Source organism: Trachurus japonicus, unplaced genomic scaffold (genome assembly GCF_045865225.1).
Source record: "Trachurus japonicus isolate A0001 unplaced genomic scaffold, Traja_1.0 AP030651.1".
NCBI lineage: Eukaryota > Metazoa > Chordata > Actinopteri > Carangiformes > Carangidae > Trachurus > Trachurus japonicus.
Genome location: NW_028220784.1, coordinates 169307 through 187805, shown reverse-complemented (window position 1 = coordinate 187805; position 18499 = coordinate 169307). Strand labels below are relative to the sequence as shown.

The window sequence follows — 18499 nt, the reverse complement described above, 5'->3', positions numbered from 1 at the left end:
TAGCCATAACGCTGTAACCATTCAAGGAAGACTGTGTAACGATAGTATGTGCTTCTGATGAGTCCAAAAGCCCCGTGTAATATCAACTTTATTTTAAGATAACACGCTTTGTTTCCAATGTCATATCACGGAGAAGCACTACATTACCCATAATCCTCATATTTATCAGCGACGTGTCTGATTGGTTGAGCTTGCTGTTACCAGCAAATGAAAAAATAAAACAAATTGAGCTTATATTATTTTCTTAGTTGGCCTAACTAAAAGGTCTTAACATCTTTTTTGTTTTAAACATTGAAGAAAACGGTGCTATATTGTTAAAATTCAACAATAAAGTGCATGAAAGTTGGCTTGAATTTTGACTTCTTTTTTTCTTTTTTCATAATTTTCACCAGCATCTTTCTGGTCCACATCACATCACATTTAATGTAATTTTTAATTAAATGAGTGAAATCTTATTTTTTTTATGAAAAACATTATTATGAATTCAAGGGTCACTAATACTTTGATGCAGGAAGCTGTTTTTGATGTCAGGCATGTGACGATGATGGACAGTGACCGTTCGTCAGGCTGTTGACGCACTGGGAGTGAGAACGTGTTGCATGGAAAGACTCCATCAGAAAGTTCTGTGTAAAAATCTGTCAATTAAAAAACAAATGAAACTGAGGTGCAGCTCAAACTCTGCAAGGTGCGGATTTTGATTAGAAGCGGCCGGAAAATATTTACATTTTACACCAGGAGAGAGACTTTCTCGTTTAGATGAGCGCTCATTACGTAAAGAGGACTTATTGAACGGTACTGCTGTGACCAGAAGCAGTAACTTTACACAGTTCTCTGGTACCGAGTCTCACAGTCTGCGATTTCATCCGTTTCGATACTACTTGGTACTGGGTTGTTTTGGTCGATACCTGAAAAGTATAGAGTACCGATACCCAGCCCTACTCAACACAGTCTCACTGAGGAACCAGAACCGAGTGTAAACCCAGGATACAGAGGTTGAGTGACGGTGGTGTTGAAGGTGTAGATGTGGATCAGTGAGTCAGAGGAGACTCTGTAGAAGGACAGAGAGCCAGCAGGACAGTCCACATACACTGCTACTCTGTTAGAGACAGAGGAGGAGGAGGAGGAGGTGATATGTGTCCATCTGTTATTGTGACAGACTCTGTAACCATCACCAGAGCAGCTCAGACTCCAGGACTGATCGTTCCTTCCAAACCAACAGTCTCTACTGTCTCCTTTCCTGCTGATTCCTCTGTAACTCACTGATATATCAACCTCTCCTCTCCACTTGACCTCCCAGCAGCAGCGACCAGTCAGACCAGTTGAACACAGCAGCTGATGATAGTAGTCAAATCTGTCTGGATGATCAGGATATGACTGATCCTCCTCCACACGTGTCACCTTCCTGTCGTTGTCAGACAGTTTGATCTTTATGTTCACTGTGTTTGTGTCGATTGTGAGTGGACAGGAATCTGATGGAGAGAACAGGACACAGCTGCAGTCATTGATCATGTGATCAGTTATTGACAGTTTGATGAAGACTCATGACGTCAGTGATGTGACAGTGTGAAGATGGTTGAATGTGCTGCTTGGTTTCCATGAATCAAAGTAAAAACACACTTACACTTCCTCAGACCTGGTGTCAACCATGGGACTCCAGCAGGCTCCACCCTGAAAGGAGGAGGGGGGTCAGAGCAGCACCTTCTCTGTCAGCATGCACACATGGACATTACATGGCTCTCTCACACACACTTTATCACTGTGTTCACATGGAGGCTTGTATGTATGGATGAACAGAGAAGAAGGAGCTGGAGTCTTTATCTAGTGATGATACAGAGGAGGAGGATACGAGGAGGAAACACTTCATCATGCAGGGCTGTAAACTAACGGTCGCCACTCTCCAAATGCAACTAAAATATTCCCCTGGCGACTTCAATTTGGAGGGCTACACGCCACGGGGGCGGGTAGATGTTTGTCCCGCTTGTCCCGTGTTGTTGTTGTTGTTGTTGTGTCGCACTGAAGTAGCTCCCCCGACGACCCAGCTGTAGAAAACAGTTGTAGCCTCATGTCAGTGACACACACGGCAAAGCGCCGCGCCGAAGCCCTCCCTTTCACACCAGACTTGCATTTCTCCGCGCCGGTTGACAGCGCTTTTGCCCCGCAGCTGTGTGTGTGTGTGTGTGTGTATGCGTGCCTATCTCTCTCGCACTCACGGAGCTATAGACAGAGATGAGGACTCAGTTTGCGACTCGAACTCGAGTTGCACACACAGAGACTTCAGACTTGACTTGGACTCGTGTTTTGGGACTTGTGAACAATCATTACTATTATTTTTGGCTCGTGCCAGAGTGCAGCCAAACACAAGAGAGAGAGGGACAGAGCTCCTCTGACAGCTCAGTCAGCTGCGAGTGAGTGACAGGTGACTGTGAACTGGCTTTTTTTTTTTTTTTTTAATAGCCTATAGCTCACCGTCCGTACAGGTGAGGCACAACGTTTCTTGTCTGGCCCTCCTTCACGGGGACTGCTGCATAAGTGGTCTGGCACATATCAGGCTACTGTAGGATAATTTTTTTTTTTTTTTTTTTTGCTGCAAAATATGACTGAAGGCCCGTATGGAAGTCTGCACAGTGTCGATACGCCCCCATGAGTTGACTGAGCTAATTAAAAATAATAATAACAGCAGTTCTTCTCTCAGAAACATGCAGAGGCAGAGCAGCCTTGATTCTTTCTTGACTCAGAATACAGTTTTCTTTTAAAGGAAAGCTTTGAGACTTGACTTGGACTCCTGACCAAAGACTTGAGACTTGATGAAGTCTCACCCCTCAAAGACTTGAGTCTTGACTTGGACGCCTGACCAAAGACTTGAGACTTGACTTGGACTACCGGCCAAAGACTTGAGACTTGATGAAGTCTCACCACACAAAGACTTGAGACTTGCAGAAAAAGACTTGTGAACATCTCTCAGAAAACAGAATAGAATAGAATAGAAGGAGTGTTTCGTTGGTTAGTTTTGCAATGTTAAAGGTGCAATATGTAAGAATGTGGCCAAAAACGGTTACTGCAGTCAAATTCAAAACACAGCGATCTCATTTTTTCTCCCAGTCATAGCGGCAGCTCAGTGGAGCAGACCGGAGGCTGAAATGCCACTGACGCCGCCGTGACTAGGAGAGAGGGCTAGGTGGCGCAACATGTAAACACGTAAATTCAAAACATAAACATGATTTGCAGTCTGCAAAAAAAGATTTTTAATGCGAATACTCTGGCTGTACTATGTCAGGACCACTATGTCAAAATAATATTTATTTACTTGCACAAGTTTAATTTGGCGGTATGGTACTGTTCTGGGACCCCCTGCTCTTCCACGCGCTTGCGTGGAAAGCCTGAGGCAGGAAGAGCACCTCCCTGCCCTTCACGAGCCATCATGAACGGCATAAGCAGGGAGCGCAGCAGCAAAGAACCTAACCCAGACAGAGCAGAGCAACCAACATGAACAATGACAGGAGGAGCTGGGGTGGAGGTGGGTTGCAAAAAAGCCGGCAGAGGAAGCAGCAGCAGCAAGGGAGGTGACGTCGGACTAGAGCAGTTTAAATAGAGCGCTCTGAATGCAATTCCCCAATAGGAAGCAGCCACAGGGAGTCAGCTGAGCCATCAGCTGATCTGCACAGGTGATGACAGTTACGCTGTGCTGATTAAGAGCTTGACGTCATGGCCTGCCAGAACTAATTTGGTGAGTTCATCATGTTATATGAACATTATTCCTGAGTCTCTGTGACATATTAGGAGGATGTTACGGCCAGTTGCTTTAGATTTCTTACATACTGTACCTTTAAGGTTTCCCAATTTGGAATGTTTTGATTAGAATTACAATTTATTTGGCTTTGGCTTCTTTTCTAAGCATGCATTGCTATAAAATACTGATATCTCAATGAAAAGTCAGTGCTGAAACTGATGTATATGTAACGAAAAGAGGCAACTTATTATTTGGCCGGTAAAAAATGTACTTGGCCGGTAGATTTTTTCATCTACTGGTCCCCTTGGCAGGTGAGCCCTGTCATCATGTGTTTTCTCTATGTGATGTCACTTCAGTGTGAGACACACACTTTCACTCTGACTCTCAAGCTGCACAAACACACGTCACAGCAAAGAAGATGAAGACACAAGAGGTGGAGCTGACCAGCCCAGATATCCTAGCCTGACAAGCTAGACTAAATCATTAAAATGTCTAGTCTGGCAACGACCGGTAGACCTCGGCTCAATCCAGGGGGCGGGATGAAGGCTGTCTTTTAAACTGCCTCTGCACGCAATAGGGTAGCGCTCGACCAATCAGAGCAAAGAGCAGGATGACGTTAGCCTGACAAGCCAATTAAAATGTATGTCGTCATGGCGTTAAGCCGCCCAACAACTCTCTAAACAGATAGAGCGCTGTGATTGGAGAACACAAACGGTGTTCGAGACTCAAAAAAGTTCCTATGGCTCGTTTCTAGACCATAGACTGTAAAAAGAATGGACGTAGCGTCCGTGACGTCACCCATTGGTTTTGGGGAGTCGTTTTTGTGACTCAAATATGGCGGCCTGAACAGCGCCATGTTGGATTGGCCGGCCAAGAACCCGCCCACTGGCCTCGAAGCAGCTGTCCACGGAGCTGCTCGGACCTGTCACTCAACGTTTCCGCGCCCTAATTGGCCAGAGTTTTAACCTAATAACAGTAAAACGGTAGAGTTAAAAAAAAATTCACCCCCCTCAGAGTGTGTGCGGGGGTAGAAACTATCGATTGAGAGAAAAAAACGTTCTGACACCAGGCTTTGATCATGTTTACTGAGGATGTAATGCGATGCGATTTTAACATGGGGGTCTATGGGGAATGCTCCCTTCTGACACCAGCCCCCAGAGGAAGCCGAGGGGATTGCAGTTTTTTGAACGCGGAAGTGAGCTTCACTTCCCAGACCGACAACTGCCCCCTTGTTCTAGACCCACCTACAGAGCAAATATTTTTGCTGCCGCTAGGGTGCGTCTAGATTTCTAGGCTACAGATATCCCACAATGCAAAAGAAAGGCAGAGATGAAGAAGAAGAAGAAGAAGAAGAAGAAGAAGAAGAAGAAGAAGAAGAAGAAGAAGAAGAAGAAGAAGAAGAAGAAGAAGAAGAAGAAGAGTGCAGCTGTGAACAGTGGATGGTTTCAGTGTTTGATGAGGAAGGAAACACACTCAACACATTTGTTAGAGCTCAGTGAAACTCACAGTGAGTTTAGTGAGAAACACTGAGTGTGAACACAACTTGTGTTTGTTTGGAGAATACTCCACAGGAAGCTGGAGAATGAGGCTGTGAGCAGGTTTCCACAGGAGCCACAGCAGCAGTGAGTGGATGAAGGAGCTCTAATAGAAACCATCTGATCACAGTGACAGGACGGATCAGGATCTCATGATCAACTAGAAAATTTCCTCTCGGGAAATTTTGAAAGGCCCACGGGGCTACTGCCGGTTTTGCCATCTCTGTCAACATGGGAATCAAACCCACGATCTTAAGGTCAAGACCAAGGGGGCAGTTGTCGGTCTGAGAAGTGAAGCTCACTTCCGCGTTCAAAAAACTGCAATCCCCTCGGTTTCCTCTGGGGGCTGGTGTCAGAAGGGAGCATTCCCCAAAGACCCCCATGTTAAAATCGCCGACTTTACATCCTCAGTAAACATGTTAAAAGCCTGGTGTCAGAACGTTTTTTCGTCTCAATCGATAGTTTCTACCCCCGCACACACTCTGAGGGGGGTGAATTTTTTTTTAACTCTACCGTTTTACTGTTATTAGGTTAAAATTCTGGCCAATTAGGGCGCGGAAACGTTGAGTGACAGGTCTGAGCAGCTCCGTGGACAGCTGCTTCGAGGCCAGTGGGCGGGCTCTCGGCCGGCCAATCCAACATGGCGCTGTTCAGGCCGCCATATTTGAGTCACAAAAACGACTCCTCAAAACCAATGGGTGACGTCACGGACGCTACGTCCATTCTTTTTACAGTCTATGGTCAAGACAGAGCTGATCAGACAGACACATGATCATCTTTCTATAAGCACTGATATGGAGGAGCTGTAACCACATTAGGTTAACTGTGTGTGTGTGTGTGTGTGTGTATAATCACATGAAGTTACCTGTGTGTGTGTGTGTGTGTGTGTGTGTGTCTGTGTCTGTGTCTGTAATCACATGAAGCTGGTTCTAGAGTCTGTGTGTGTGTGTGTGTGTGTGTGTGTGTGTGACTATGAGCTGCATCCTGTGTCAGTCTGATTTAGCTGTGTCTGTGTTTATAAACATTTAAACGAGCGCCAGGTGGATTGTTTATGAAGTTAACGAGCCCTGGCCTGAGGATCACAGAGGTTACCACGGCGATAGGGGCCCCGCAGGCTGAGGCAGACAGAAACGTGGAGAAAAAGAGCCATTTTCTGCCTCTGCACCGGTCTCACATTTAGGCTTAGCGTGATAAAACGGTAACTCCTATCAGAACAAAACACAGATCACATTGCTCTAAGGACTTACTGAAAATTTTGGTACGATTTGGTGTTTCTACAGTAAATATTTTGGCGACGCTGGCAGTTTTAAAACATCAGGCCGTTCTGCTTCTCTCAGAAAATATTTGTATTGGAGTCAATGAGGAGCAGAGACAGACGTGGCTCCGAGTTTAAATTCTGTAAGTCTCTCTGATATTTTGAGCAGATGATGAGTGACAGAACAAGTTTGTCTACAAATTCTGAAAAAATGATGTGTGTGGAGTGTAAATTGTGGCTGTTTGGAGTTTGGAAAGAGAAAAAATCTGGAGTTTTTCTGGCATCTCTCCCACTCTAACCGATGATGTCACGCACTCTGACACAAACATTCCGTGCAATACACACCCATTATAATCTCATAATTTCTCCAAAAATGATCATGGTCATTGAACAGGGATTGATCAAAAACTATATGACCTCTCAAAACGTGGAGTAATACGACAATACACAAGACTTGTGTCTATTGTTTAAAGTTTAAATGAAGTCTCTAGGTGAAAGTATGCCTGAGCAGTAGACGTTTGTTAAACTCCAATGATTGGTCTTTTTCGCTCTTTTTTTTTCGCCCGTCCCATTGACTTCAATGCAAAATTTTTCGCAAATTCGTAAACTGTTGAGAAAAGTAATAGCACACCGATCCCGATCAAGACGCACGTTTTGATATATAATGTGCATAATGTGGCCTGCAGCTCTTCGAGTTGCAGGACTAGTAGTGAATCGAAAATAGTCCGGAAGAGGACGAAGAACTAGAAAAAACATTTCCAAGAATGGAAATGGTGTGAATGCTGAAAGCAATGCTGAATGAGCTGAAGAAATTGTTGAAACAATGCTGAATGAGCTGAAGAAAGAAAGAAAGAAAGAAGAGAGAAAAAAGAAAAGGACAGAAGGAAAGAAAGAAAATCCGAAGGGTAGATGGAGAAAGAAAGACAGAAAGAACAAAAGAACAGAAAGAAAGAAAAAGACACAGAGAGAAGGGTAGACAGAGAAATAAAAAGGTAAGAAGATAAAGAGAATAGAGAACTAGAAAAAACATTTCCAAGAATGGAAATGGTGTGAATGCTGAAAACAATGCTGAATGAGCTGAAGAAATTGTTGAAACAATGCTGAATGAGCTGAAGAAAGAAAGAAAGAAGAGAGAAAAAAGAAAAGGACAGAAGGAAAGAAAGAAAATCCGAAGGGTAGATGGAGAAAGAAAGACAGAAAGAACAAAAGAACAGAAAGAAAGAAAAGGACACAGAGAGAAGGGTAGATAGAGAAAGAAAAAGGTAAGAAAGAGTAGAGAATGAATGAAAGAGACAGAGGGGTAGTAAGAAAGAAGGAAAGAAATTGGGGTGGATAAATGAAAGAGAGATATACAGAGAGCGGTAGAAAGAAAGAAAGAAAGAAAGAAAGAAAGAAAGAAATGGGGTAGAAACAAAGAAAGTGAAAAGGAGTTGAAAGAAAGACAGAAAGAAAGAAAGAAACAAAGAAGTAAAAAGAAATGGGGTAGAAGAAAGAAAAGAAAGAAAGAAAGAAAGAAAGAAAGAAAGAAAGATTGGAACAAGAGAGAAAAAAAGAAAAGGACGGAAGAAAAGAAAGAAAATGGGAAGGGTAGATGGAGAAAGAAAGAAAGAAAGAATGAAAGAAAGAAAGAAAAAAAGAAAGAAAGAAAGAACAAAAGGACAGAAATAAAGAAAAAGACACAGAGAAGGGTAGAGAGAGAAAGAAAAAGGTAAGAAAAACAGAAAGATAGAAGATAAAGAGAATAGAGAAAAGCCAGAGGGGTAGTAAGAAAGAAGGAAAGAAATTGGGGTGGATAAATGAAAGAGAGAGATATACAGAGAGCGGTAGAAAGAAAGAAATGGGGTAGAAACAAAGAAAGAGAAAAGGAGTAGAAAGAAAGACAGAAAGAAGCAAAGAAGTAGAAAGAAAGAAAGAAAGAAAGAAAGAAAGAAAGAAAGAAAGAAAGAGGGGGATGATAGATAGAACAAAGTAGATGGATGGATGGATGGATAGAGAGGGAAAGATAGAAAGAAGTTATGTAAAATACAAATGGAGTAAAAGAAAGAAAGAAAGAAAGAAAAAGAGAAAAAAGAGACAAAGGGTTTGAAAAAAGAAATAGATAGATAGATAGATAGATAGATAGATAGATAGATAGATAGATAGATAGATAGATAGATAGATAGATAGATAGATAGATAGATAGATAGATAGATAGATAGATAGATAGATAGATAGATAGATAGATAGATAGATTTGACACATGTTAAAAGCTGCGTCCTATGTCCTAGGCTCCACCTGTAATCGTACTACTATTTATAGAGTTGGAAAGATTAAACGTCTGAACTTAAATTCATGAGAAATGAATTTAAGAAATTCAAAAAAATGAATTCTTGGAGATGTTTACATCAAAAGTATAAAATCATTGAGAGGCTGATGAATGTGAGCTGAAAACCTGTGTGTGTGTCTGGGTGTGTGAGTCTGACGGTCTCTCTGTCTGTATGTACATGTGCAGAAAGTAAAACTGTTGATAAGCGCCACAGACCTCCTCCCTCCCTAATGATCTGATTGATTACACCTGTGTGGCAGCATGCCCTCAGAAGTTACCATGGTGACTACCATGCTTACATTTTACTGTATGGCACAGTGTTGTGTTTGTGTGTTTATCTGTTTGTGTATGTGTGCATGTGTGACTGTGTGTGAGTGTCTGTGTGTGTCTGTCTGTGTGAGTGTGATGCCTGTGTTTGTGCATGGACATCCTCTGTCAGTCTGGTTTATCATGTGTCTGTGTGGGGCTGTGTTTAAAAACATCTTAACGAGCGGCCAGGCTGCACCTGCACTGTTCTATTTATAGACTTTGATAACGAGCTGGCCCCAACAGCTGCCAACTGCACACAGAGCAGAGCAGAGCAGTGAGATTTGAGCTCTGTGCAGCTTCCGAAAACAGCCCAGAAAAAGAGAACCGTACCTCTTATCAGAATGTGGCCATGACTACTGGGACAAGGAGACCTTCCTGAGCACATTGATGTGCATTAAATGTTTGTAGGGCAAAAACTTTTCTCAGGGTCGCAAGGTAGAAAAGGGGGGCATTTCTGCTTTTCTAAAAAAATCAGCTCCTACTTTTATATTGAAGTGGATGAGCCACTGGAGCGGGTCTAGCTGCACAATTAGGCTCACTGAGACAATTCTGTAAGTCTGTCTGCTGTTTTGAGCACATCAAATGAGACACGACAAGTGTGGCTACAAACCGGTGAGGAAATCATGTGTCTAGAGTTTAATTTGTGGCCGTGCTGGCAATTTATCCAGAAAAAATCCTGAATGTTTTTTCGATCCCTCTCACTCTAACGATGATGTCACTCACTCTAAGCCCTGCTCGTTAAACGCAACACACAACCATTATAAAGCTGGATTTTGTCAAAAAAACTTAATGATTTTAAAGCGGCCAAATATCAGAAACTGTTGAAGATATCAATAAGCTGAGTCATAGAGAAATACTTAAAAAGTTTGTCTACAGCTTAGAATTTGAATGAAGTCTCTAGCTGAAAGTATGTGGACGCTTTAAAGGCAGAAAGAAGTAAGAAGATTTGAAGAGTTTCAAGACTGTTCCAATGCATTCTCTATGGGCCAAAAAAAAATCAGAAATAGTTGAACATTGCAAAAAGTATGAATAGTTGAAAAGAGAAAAGACATAGCACACCTGTCCCGAAAAGGCTGAACATTTTGATGTGAGAATTGTTGAAATAGCACAAAGTATGAAGGACTAGTTAAGTGTCAAAAAAGGCAGAAAAAAGGCAGAAAATGGCCGACCCGAAGAACAATAGTGTGCTTTCAGCATTCACACTAATAACTAGAAAAAGCATTTCCAAGAATGGAAATGGTGTGAATGCTGAAAGCAGCTGAACGCTGTTGCAGAATTAGCAAATAGTGCAAGCAGTGATCACCATACAAATGTTTGACCGAGGTAGGAATCAAACCCACAACCTCATGGTCAGTAGACTTTCACTCTGCCTCAAAGCCACAGTGTACACACAGTTACAGAGACTGTTGTCTGTTGATGAGCTGCACTCTGTCTCACTCTGAAGTTAACGAGCCCAAAGCTGCACCTGTTGGAAACACACTGTGTCAACACCAAGAAAGCTTGAGAGTCAAGCTTGAATGACTTACAATGAAAATTTCTGTGAATTTCAGGCTGAGAGCAGCAGTTTCAACATGAAGCAAGTTATCAGAAGTCAACAGAGGACGACTGGGAAAATAATTCACTATAATTGTTGTTGAGGCAAGATTTGAACCAGGAATCAAACCCACAATCTCATGATCACTAAACCTTTACTCTGCTGCTTCGCCACAGAGAGCACAGACATGAGCATGTTACCATTGTAATGTGATGATGTGCTGCAAACGGTGGCAGTAGCAATTAATGCGTCTCTTAATGAACACCTGTAACCAATTGAGGGTGAGGGAGGGGAGCAGAATTCAACATCACATAACAAGATTTCTCAGCCTGGATTCAAACTGGTGACCTTGGGGTTGGCAAGCGGCCACCTTACCAACTGTACTACAGACAAAGTTGTGGAGAAGAGAGGTTGAGACTTTGATGAATGTGAGATTTTTCAATGATGCTTAAAAAAAAGAAGAAAATAGTATAAATGAGCCACAACAAGTAAGTAGAGGACTTTTTTGTGACCTGTGACTATTTTTTGGTGAATTAAAATGAATTAAAAAGCACTTAACAGCAAGTTACAAAGTTGAGCTCCTTCTCCTGCTGCTGTGAAAAAAATGCATTGGGCTGAATGAGAGCAGAGAGCTCCCTGGCTGCATTTAAAAAAATATTTTAAATTATTCTCTGAGTCTCTGTGCATTTTTGACGGCATTGTGAGACAGAAGACAAGCGTGGCTACAAACTGTTTCCAAAATCATGAGTGTAGAGTGTCATTTGTAGCTTTGCTGGCAGTTTCAGAAGAAAAGTTCCAGTCGCTTTTTTGGATCTCCTGCACTCTACGATGACGTCACCCACTCTGACCCAACCCCATACACACTCATTGAAAAGTGTGAAATTTGTCAGAAATCCTCATGTGCTTTTAAAGGATTTATCTCAAAAACGGTACAAGCTATGAAAAAGTTGTACATACAGGATGAATACATTAGAAGTTTGTCTACAGCTCAGAATTTGAATGAAGTCTCTAGCTGAAAGTATGTGGACGCTTTAAAGGCTGAAAGAAGTAAGAAGATTTGAAGAGTTTCAAGACTGTTCCAATGCATTCTCTATGGGGAAAAAAAATCAGAAATAGTTGAATATTGCAAAAAGTATGAATAGTTGAAAAGAGAAAAGACATAGCACACCTGTCCCGAAAATGCTTAACATTTTGATGTGAGAATTGTTGAAATAGCACAAAGTATGAAGGACTAGTTAAGTGTCAAAAGTATAAAGAAAATGGCCGAACAGAAGAACAATAGAAAAAGCATTTCCAAGAATGGAAATGGTGTGAATGCTGAAAGCAGCTGTACGCTGTTGCAGAATTAGCAAACAGTGCAAACCATACAAATGATTGACCGAGGTAGGAATCGAACCCACAACCTCATGGTCAGTAGACTTCCACTCTGCCTCAAAGCCACAGTATACACACAGTTACAGAGACTGTTGTCTGTTGATGAGCTGCACTCTGTCTCACTCTGAAGTTAAAGCGAAATTCCGGCGTAAGTGTAAACCATGGTCAAACACACCGTAACACCGAGTTAGACCCCCCCTCGAGAGATCAATTTGCCCGACCGCTACATTCACGAGATCCACCAACTTCAGCAAATACCGCAATATCGCCACACACAGCGCTCTCCGGATCCACTGTCTGACCGCAACCAAAACGCCACCATTTGCCCAAAATAATGCTCAGAACTGCACCAAATGTCATCAATAGTACACACAGGGTCCCAGCACGTAGTACGAGTTGTCAAACATCTGCTAGCTTTGCCTGTTTTCTTTAGCAAGGAGACCAGATACAACTCACCTACTTCTCCTCCTGGAGCCGCTTGTTGGTGAGGAAGCCCTGACGAGTCGATCACCGAGTGCACCAGCAAAAAACGTAAATTTAAAAATGCTCATTTGCGCCTATATCGTGGCCAGCACTCGATAATAATAGTTATAAAGTGATATGCAAGATAAAAAAATAAAAAAAACTCTGATTGTATTTCCATGAGGTAATTGTTGATTGAGCTGCGGAACTCCGGTGCACTCGGTGATCGACTCGTCAGGGCTTCCTCACCAACAAGCGGCTCCAGGAGGAGAAGTAGGTGAGTTGTATCTGGTCTCCTTGCTAAAGAAAACAGGCAAAGCTAGCAGATCGTTTGACAACTCGTACTACGTGCTGGGACCCTGTGTGTACTATTGATGACATTTGGTGCAGTTCTGAGCATTATTTTGGGCAAATGGTGGCGAGATCCACCAACTTCAGCAAATACCGCAATATCGCCACACACGGCGCTCTCCGGATCCACTGTCTGACCGCAACCAAAACGCCACCATTTGCCCAAAATAATGCTCAGAACTGCACCAAATGTCATCAATAGTACACACAGGGTCCCAGCACGTAGTACGAGTTGTCAAACATCTGCTAGCTTTGCCTGTTTTCTTTAGCAAGGAGACCAGATACAACTCACCTACTTCTCCTCCTGGAGCCGCTTGTTGGTGAGGAAGCCCTGACGAGTCGATCACCGAGTGCACCGGAGTTCCGCAGCTCTTAAAAATGCTCATTTGCGCCTATATCGTGGCCAGCACTCGATAATAATAGTTATAAAGTGATATGCAAGATGAAAAAAAAAAAAAACTCTGATTGTATTTCCATGAGGTAATTGTTGATTGAGCTGCGGAACTCTGGTGCACTCGGTGATGTTTAATGTACTCATTTAAACCATCAGAATATAGTGACAGTTCCAGCAAATATGACTGAATAATTGTTACCAACTGAAGCTTTAAGAAGTTGGCACCAGTTAAATCACGGATTTGTAAAAGAAAAAAAAAAGTAGGCTACAGAAATGTATACAGAATATGAAAGAGCTGCAATTAGTGCCTCCCAAGCAGATTTACTTAACACTGCTGACCATAACATTACATTCAGTCATATTTACTCCTTTATTTCCCCCTCTTAATTACTTTACTCTCAAAATGGATTTTACTGACAGCGCGCTGCAAACTAGGGGTGTGACCATGTACACGTGTAAACGTTTACACCTAATGAAATTGTAAACGTTTAGTAAAAAATCCCTAAACGATACACGCAATTTTTTATTTTATTTTTTTTGTCTTAATTTAAGAAAACTATGATTTAATAAAAATGATGCTGTGACACGCTTCCCTCCTTCAGACAAAATGTGTGTGAGTGCGTTTTTCCCCCCCTTTTTTTCTTGTCTTTTTTTTTTTTTTTTTTGCGAGCGAGTGTGATGGCGCCGCCACCGAGTAAACCGTAAACGTCCATCCGAAATAAATGCCGGGTCAAACATTGCTTTTCTGGTTGCCAAAAAATATTCTATGCAAATATAGCCTCCCTAAACACAAACAAATAACCTTAAACGGATTGAAAGGGGTGTCTAGAGACATTAAAGACGGCCGAGGACTGACAAGATGCCTCTGGGCTGGTTGCTCCTGCCCGGTCTGTCCACTCCTCTCATCCGCACTTCTGCACCTGTCCTGGGCTGCACAGTGTCGGCTCGGCTCACTCCTCCTTTTAAATGACTTATTACTCCTTTTAAAAGTAGCGTAAACAATCCGCCATTGGGTCTCCTCCGCTCCGGTGTAACAGTGGCAGTGCTTGCAGTGGCAGTGCTTCCACCGGCTGTGCATATCAAACTAAACAAAAATAAGGCTATAGCAACCTATAGCAGTCCTGAAGCGTGTACACGAAAAAAATTGCACAGTGTACACGTGTACATATTTTAATACACGTTTACATCCCTACTGCAAATGCCACGGTTTCGGGTCTTGTCCTACTCACCAACATGCTTCGGTGCCCATGGAGAAGACAGAGTAGGCTGCTACTGTGATGTGAGAGGTTCCGGCTTGTAACGGTACCGTGTACCGACGCCCCCTGGCCCACTTACAGTAAAGCACGGACTGTGTTGTCTTGTTATATTAATATAACTTATAGATAACGTAACACACGGGCAGGACTGATAAGGTTTGCTGGTTGGCTTCCGTGAGCCGTTCTGTTTTTAGCCGCAGCCGCTAGTTTAATGATAACTTTCACAGTGATAGGCATTTACCATTTCCCATGAGGCTTGGCACCATTCTACATTAGTTTAAGAACAAACAAACAAATTAAATTGCTGGTTATTTTATATTTGTGGTCATGAAAGTTCTGTAACATCTGAACAAAAAGAATTAGATAAAGATAGGAGGCTAAACAAAAATCATTTAGTAGGCTGGATTGATGAGAGTCTGATTCACTATCGCAACCATGAGTGAGATGTAGAGAGACACAAAGGGGTATAAATAATGATTGCACTTCCATTATGGGTGTAGAAGTAGAGCTTGGAGATTTACATGGGGATGTGCAGTTTCCTGTTACTTTTAACTCAAGAGCGCCACACGGCCGCGCAAGGCAGCTTGCGGGCTGGTTCACTTGAGCTTATTGGCTGCCGGCTGACCAGGAAATCTCCCGGTCCTCCTGATGGCCACTCTGCCCCTGTCCTGATCCCAGTAGTTCATCACTGTGACTGATGAAAGCTGCACAGCTCATGTTTGAAACACTCTGAGATTTTGGCTTCAGTATAAACTGTGTTCAAGGTTCAAGGTTCAAGAGTCTTTATTATCCCCGGGGGGCAAATTGTTTCACAGCAAGTAGTAAAAACCTTGTCACTGTAGGAACAAATGAATCTCTCCATCTGTTCGTCTTACACCTAGGAAGCAGGTATCTGCGTCTGGACGGAAGCAACCTGAACTCTCCGTGCAAGGGGTGATCTGGATTAAAAGTTAATAAAGACTTGGGGCGGTGCGTGGCGCAGTGGGTAGAGCGGCCGCCCCATGTAGAGGCTACAGTCCTCGCCGCAGGCGTCCCCGGTTCGAATCCCGCGTCGGGCGGACCCTTCCTGCGTGTCATTCCCCCTCTCTCTGCCTCCCCATTTCCTGTCTATCTCTACTGTCGTCACTATCAAATAAAGGCAAAAAAGCCGAAAAAAATATACTTTAAAAAAAAAAAAAAAAAAAGTTAATAAAGACTCGATAAAACAAGTATAAAACATTCTCATAAAAGTAGTGTCCACATTAAAACCACGGAGCTTCCGATAAAGTACATCCGCTGATGAGCCTTCTTACAAAGAGTGTCAACGTGGGCTTCGAAGGTCAGCTTATCGTCAAGTGTGGTTCCAAAATACTTGTATTGGCTCACAACTTCCACTTTTCCCCCAGAGATCACCACCGGTGTGTTTGCAGCGCTGTTTTTTCTAAAATCAATGAGCATTTCTTTCGTTTTGGAGACATTTATGCTTAAAAAGGAGGACTCACACCAGTCAGTGAAGTCTCTGACCACTGGTCCGTGGTCAGGGTCGTCACTGCTGAGGAGGGACAAGTTGACTGAGTCGTCAGCAAACTTTAAAATATGACGCTGTGGGTACTGGCTGCGACAGTCATTGGTATATAAAATAAATAAAAGGGGGGAAAGAACACAACCTTGAGGAGAGCTGGTAGAGGAGAAGAGGACATCAGAAAAAACCCCATTGACCCTTACCCTCTGAGACCATTCAGTTAAAAAGTCCATCAACCATCCAATGAGGCCAGAGTCAATGTCATAAAAGCGATGTAATCTCCCAGCTAAAACATGGGGTTGAATACAGTTAAAAGCTGATGGAAAATCAATGAAAAGTAATTTGGTAAATGTTTTCTTTCCCTCAAGATGCTTTAAAATCATATTTAAAAGAGTTCCTGTTGCATCTTCCACCCCCCGACCTGACCTATAGGCAAATTGAAGTGGATCCAGATGATCTTTAACTTTAGTGTTGGGACGAGTCAGACTGTGACAGAGGCAAGGCGAGACAATTTTATTTGTATAGCCCGTTTTTACACAGTTTGTCTCAAAGGGCTTTACATGGCATGGCATTATAGCAACATCCTCTGCCCTCAGACCCTCACATCGACTGAGGAAAAACTCCATAGAAAATCCTTTTAACAGGGAAAAATCGGAGAAACATCAGGGTGAGCAACAGGGGAGGGATTCGGCTGCAGGCAAGAGGGCTCTGCAGGAGGTAACCAGGACAGAAAGATCATTGGCTGCTCTCTGCCCAGCTTGGAGGATTTAGCCAGCTCCCGGTGCCTGAGCAGAGCTCGGAAAATCTCTGCTGACACCTCCCACTCCGGTCAGCACCTGTTCAACCTGCTTCCGTCAGGAAGACGGTTCAGGTCCCTGAGGAGCAGGACAAACTGGCTTAAGAACAGCTTCTATCTGTGAGCTGTCACAACCCTGAACCTGTCACTCAATCTATCTGTTTCTCATGGCTCACATTGAGCACGAGGTCTCACACGATGCTAATTCTGAGGTTACTGTAGCCGGAATTGCAATATAGGAGTGCTTCTAATGTTTTATGTGTGACTAGATATTTAATTGTGTACATTTTAGTACTTTCTTGTATTTATTTATTAAAGGGCCGTCCATGGGTTGCTGCAAATTTCGTCATGCATTGTATGATGACAATAAAGTATATTCTATTCTATTCTATTCTATCCCTCACCCGGGACGGGCAGACGTGCAATAGATGTTGTTACAGACAAGAAAACAGTTTATAGCACAGAATGTGGGAAACATGGAAATGTTAACAACAGCTGAAGGTAGGCAAGGGAGGCAGGGAGAGCAGACCAGCTTAATGGGAGGACTGGATGGCAGACTGGTTCATAGGAAGGGAGTGCAGGCCGGTTTAATAGCAGGGGAAAGGGGGGGGGGGGGGGGCGATGCAGGGGGCGGTTTAGGGCTGCACGATATATCGTTTTACATCGTACATCGCGATGTGCGCATGCGCGATAGTCACATCGCAGGATGCACGATGTTTTCTCTCTCTCTTTTTCAACATTTCAACTTTTGTTTTGCTTCAGAAAACCTCTGAACCAGCTCCTTGCACCGCTCTCCCTCTCTCTCTCTCTCTCTCTCTCTCTTTCTCCCCCTCACTTGACTGAGCAGGAGCCTGGCAGCGGCATCGCCCCTCCTCCCCTCCTCCCCATGCGCACTAGGGAAAGCAGCATGTTCACAACTAGGTGTTCACAACGGACTTTTTCTCCTGTAAAAGCGCATCTGTGGTTGTTTCTCACCCTGTGTAAGGTGCGGTGGCTGCATCCAGCTGAACAGAGCCCGTAGCCCACATCATGAAGGTGAAACGTAACGTGTTGCGCACTGCTTGTTTACAAGTATCCACCTGTCAGTCACAGAGCAGCGGCCGCTTCACGCTCTGAGGTCGGCGTCCTCGCTAGTGATGCCAGAGGTATTATCGTACTCTTTCGCGTCTATTTCCATAACGGAAAATGATATCAACGTAATTCTTTTTTTATTAAAGTCCCTGAAAAGTGACACTGGATTCGTCTTCTGAGTTAATCACATCCCAGACATATGTCCTATTAACCATCCTGCCAATTTTGGATGCTTGAAAAATTCATTTAGTAGGTGAAATTAGGTTTTTAAATCATGACTAAATGAGGCAGGCCAACTATGCTGGTGCTACTGCTAACTGTCACATCGTACCTGAGCAGCTACGGGTTTGAGCTATACGTTTGAGCTGGAGTCTGAGTCCAGCTGTGGGACGCTGCAGAGGTTCACCTGGACTGTGGCTGTTTTGGCTTTTAGAGTTTTGCCGCCGGGCGCCGGCTGGTCCCACTGTGGCAGTCTCATTAGTTTGTTTGAATTAAAAGTGGAGCTTCATGTTTCACATGAGAGCAGCGCTGCCTCTAGGATCTGTATAGACTATGTTCAAATAACACCACATTTACATCAATAAATGTTTTACAATGACCTGATAAGTCTGCATTACATTTTATTAAGA

The 18499-nt window shown here is 43.2% G+C and overlaps 1 protein-coding gene across 1 annotated transcript in view; it reads right to left on the bottom strand.

The window, feature by feature from the left end:
• Positions 1–939: 939 nt before the first annotated feature.
• The window catches only part of LOC146960158 (NLR family CARD domain-containing protein 3-like), a 44138-nt gene continuing 26578 nt past the window's right edge, over positions 940–18499 (bottom strand). Inside the window, exons 8-9 of the mRNA XM_085772582.1 lie at positions 1622–1668; positions 940–1469 (exon numbers count right to left, since the gene is read on the bottom strand). Of these exons, the coding sequence (XP_085628708.1) occupies positions 940–1469; positions 1622–1668 (577 nt within the window). The remainder of the gene's footprint in view (positions 1470–1621; positions 1669–18499) is intronic.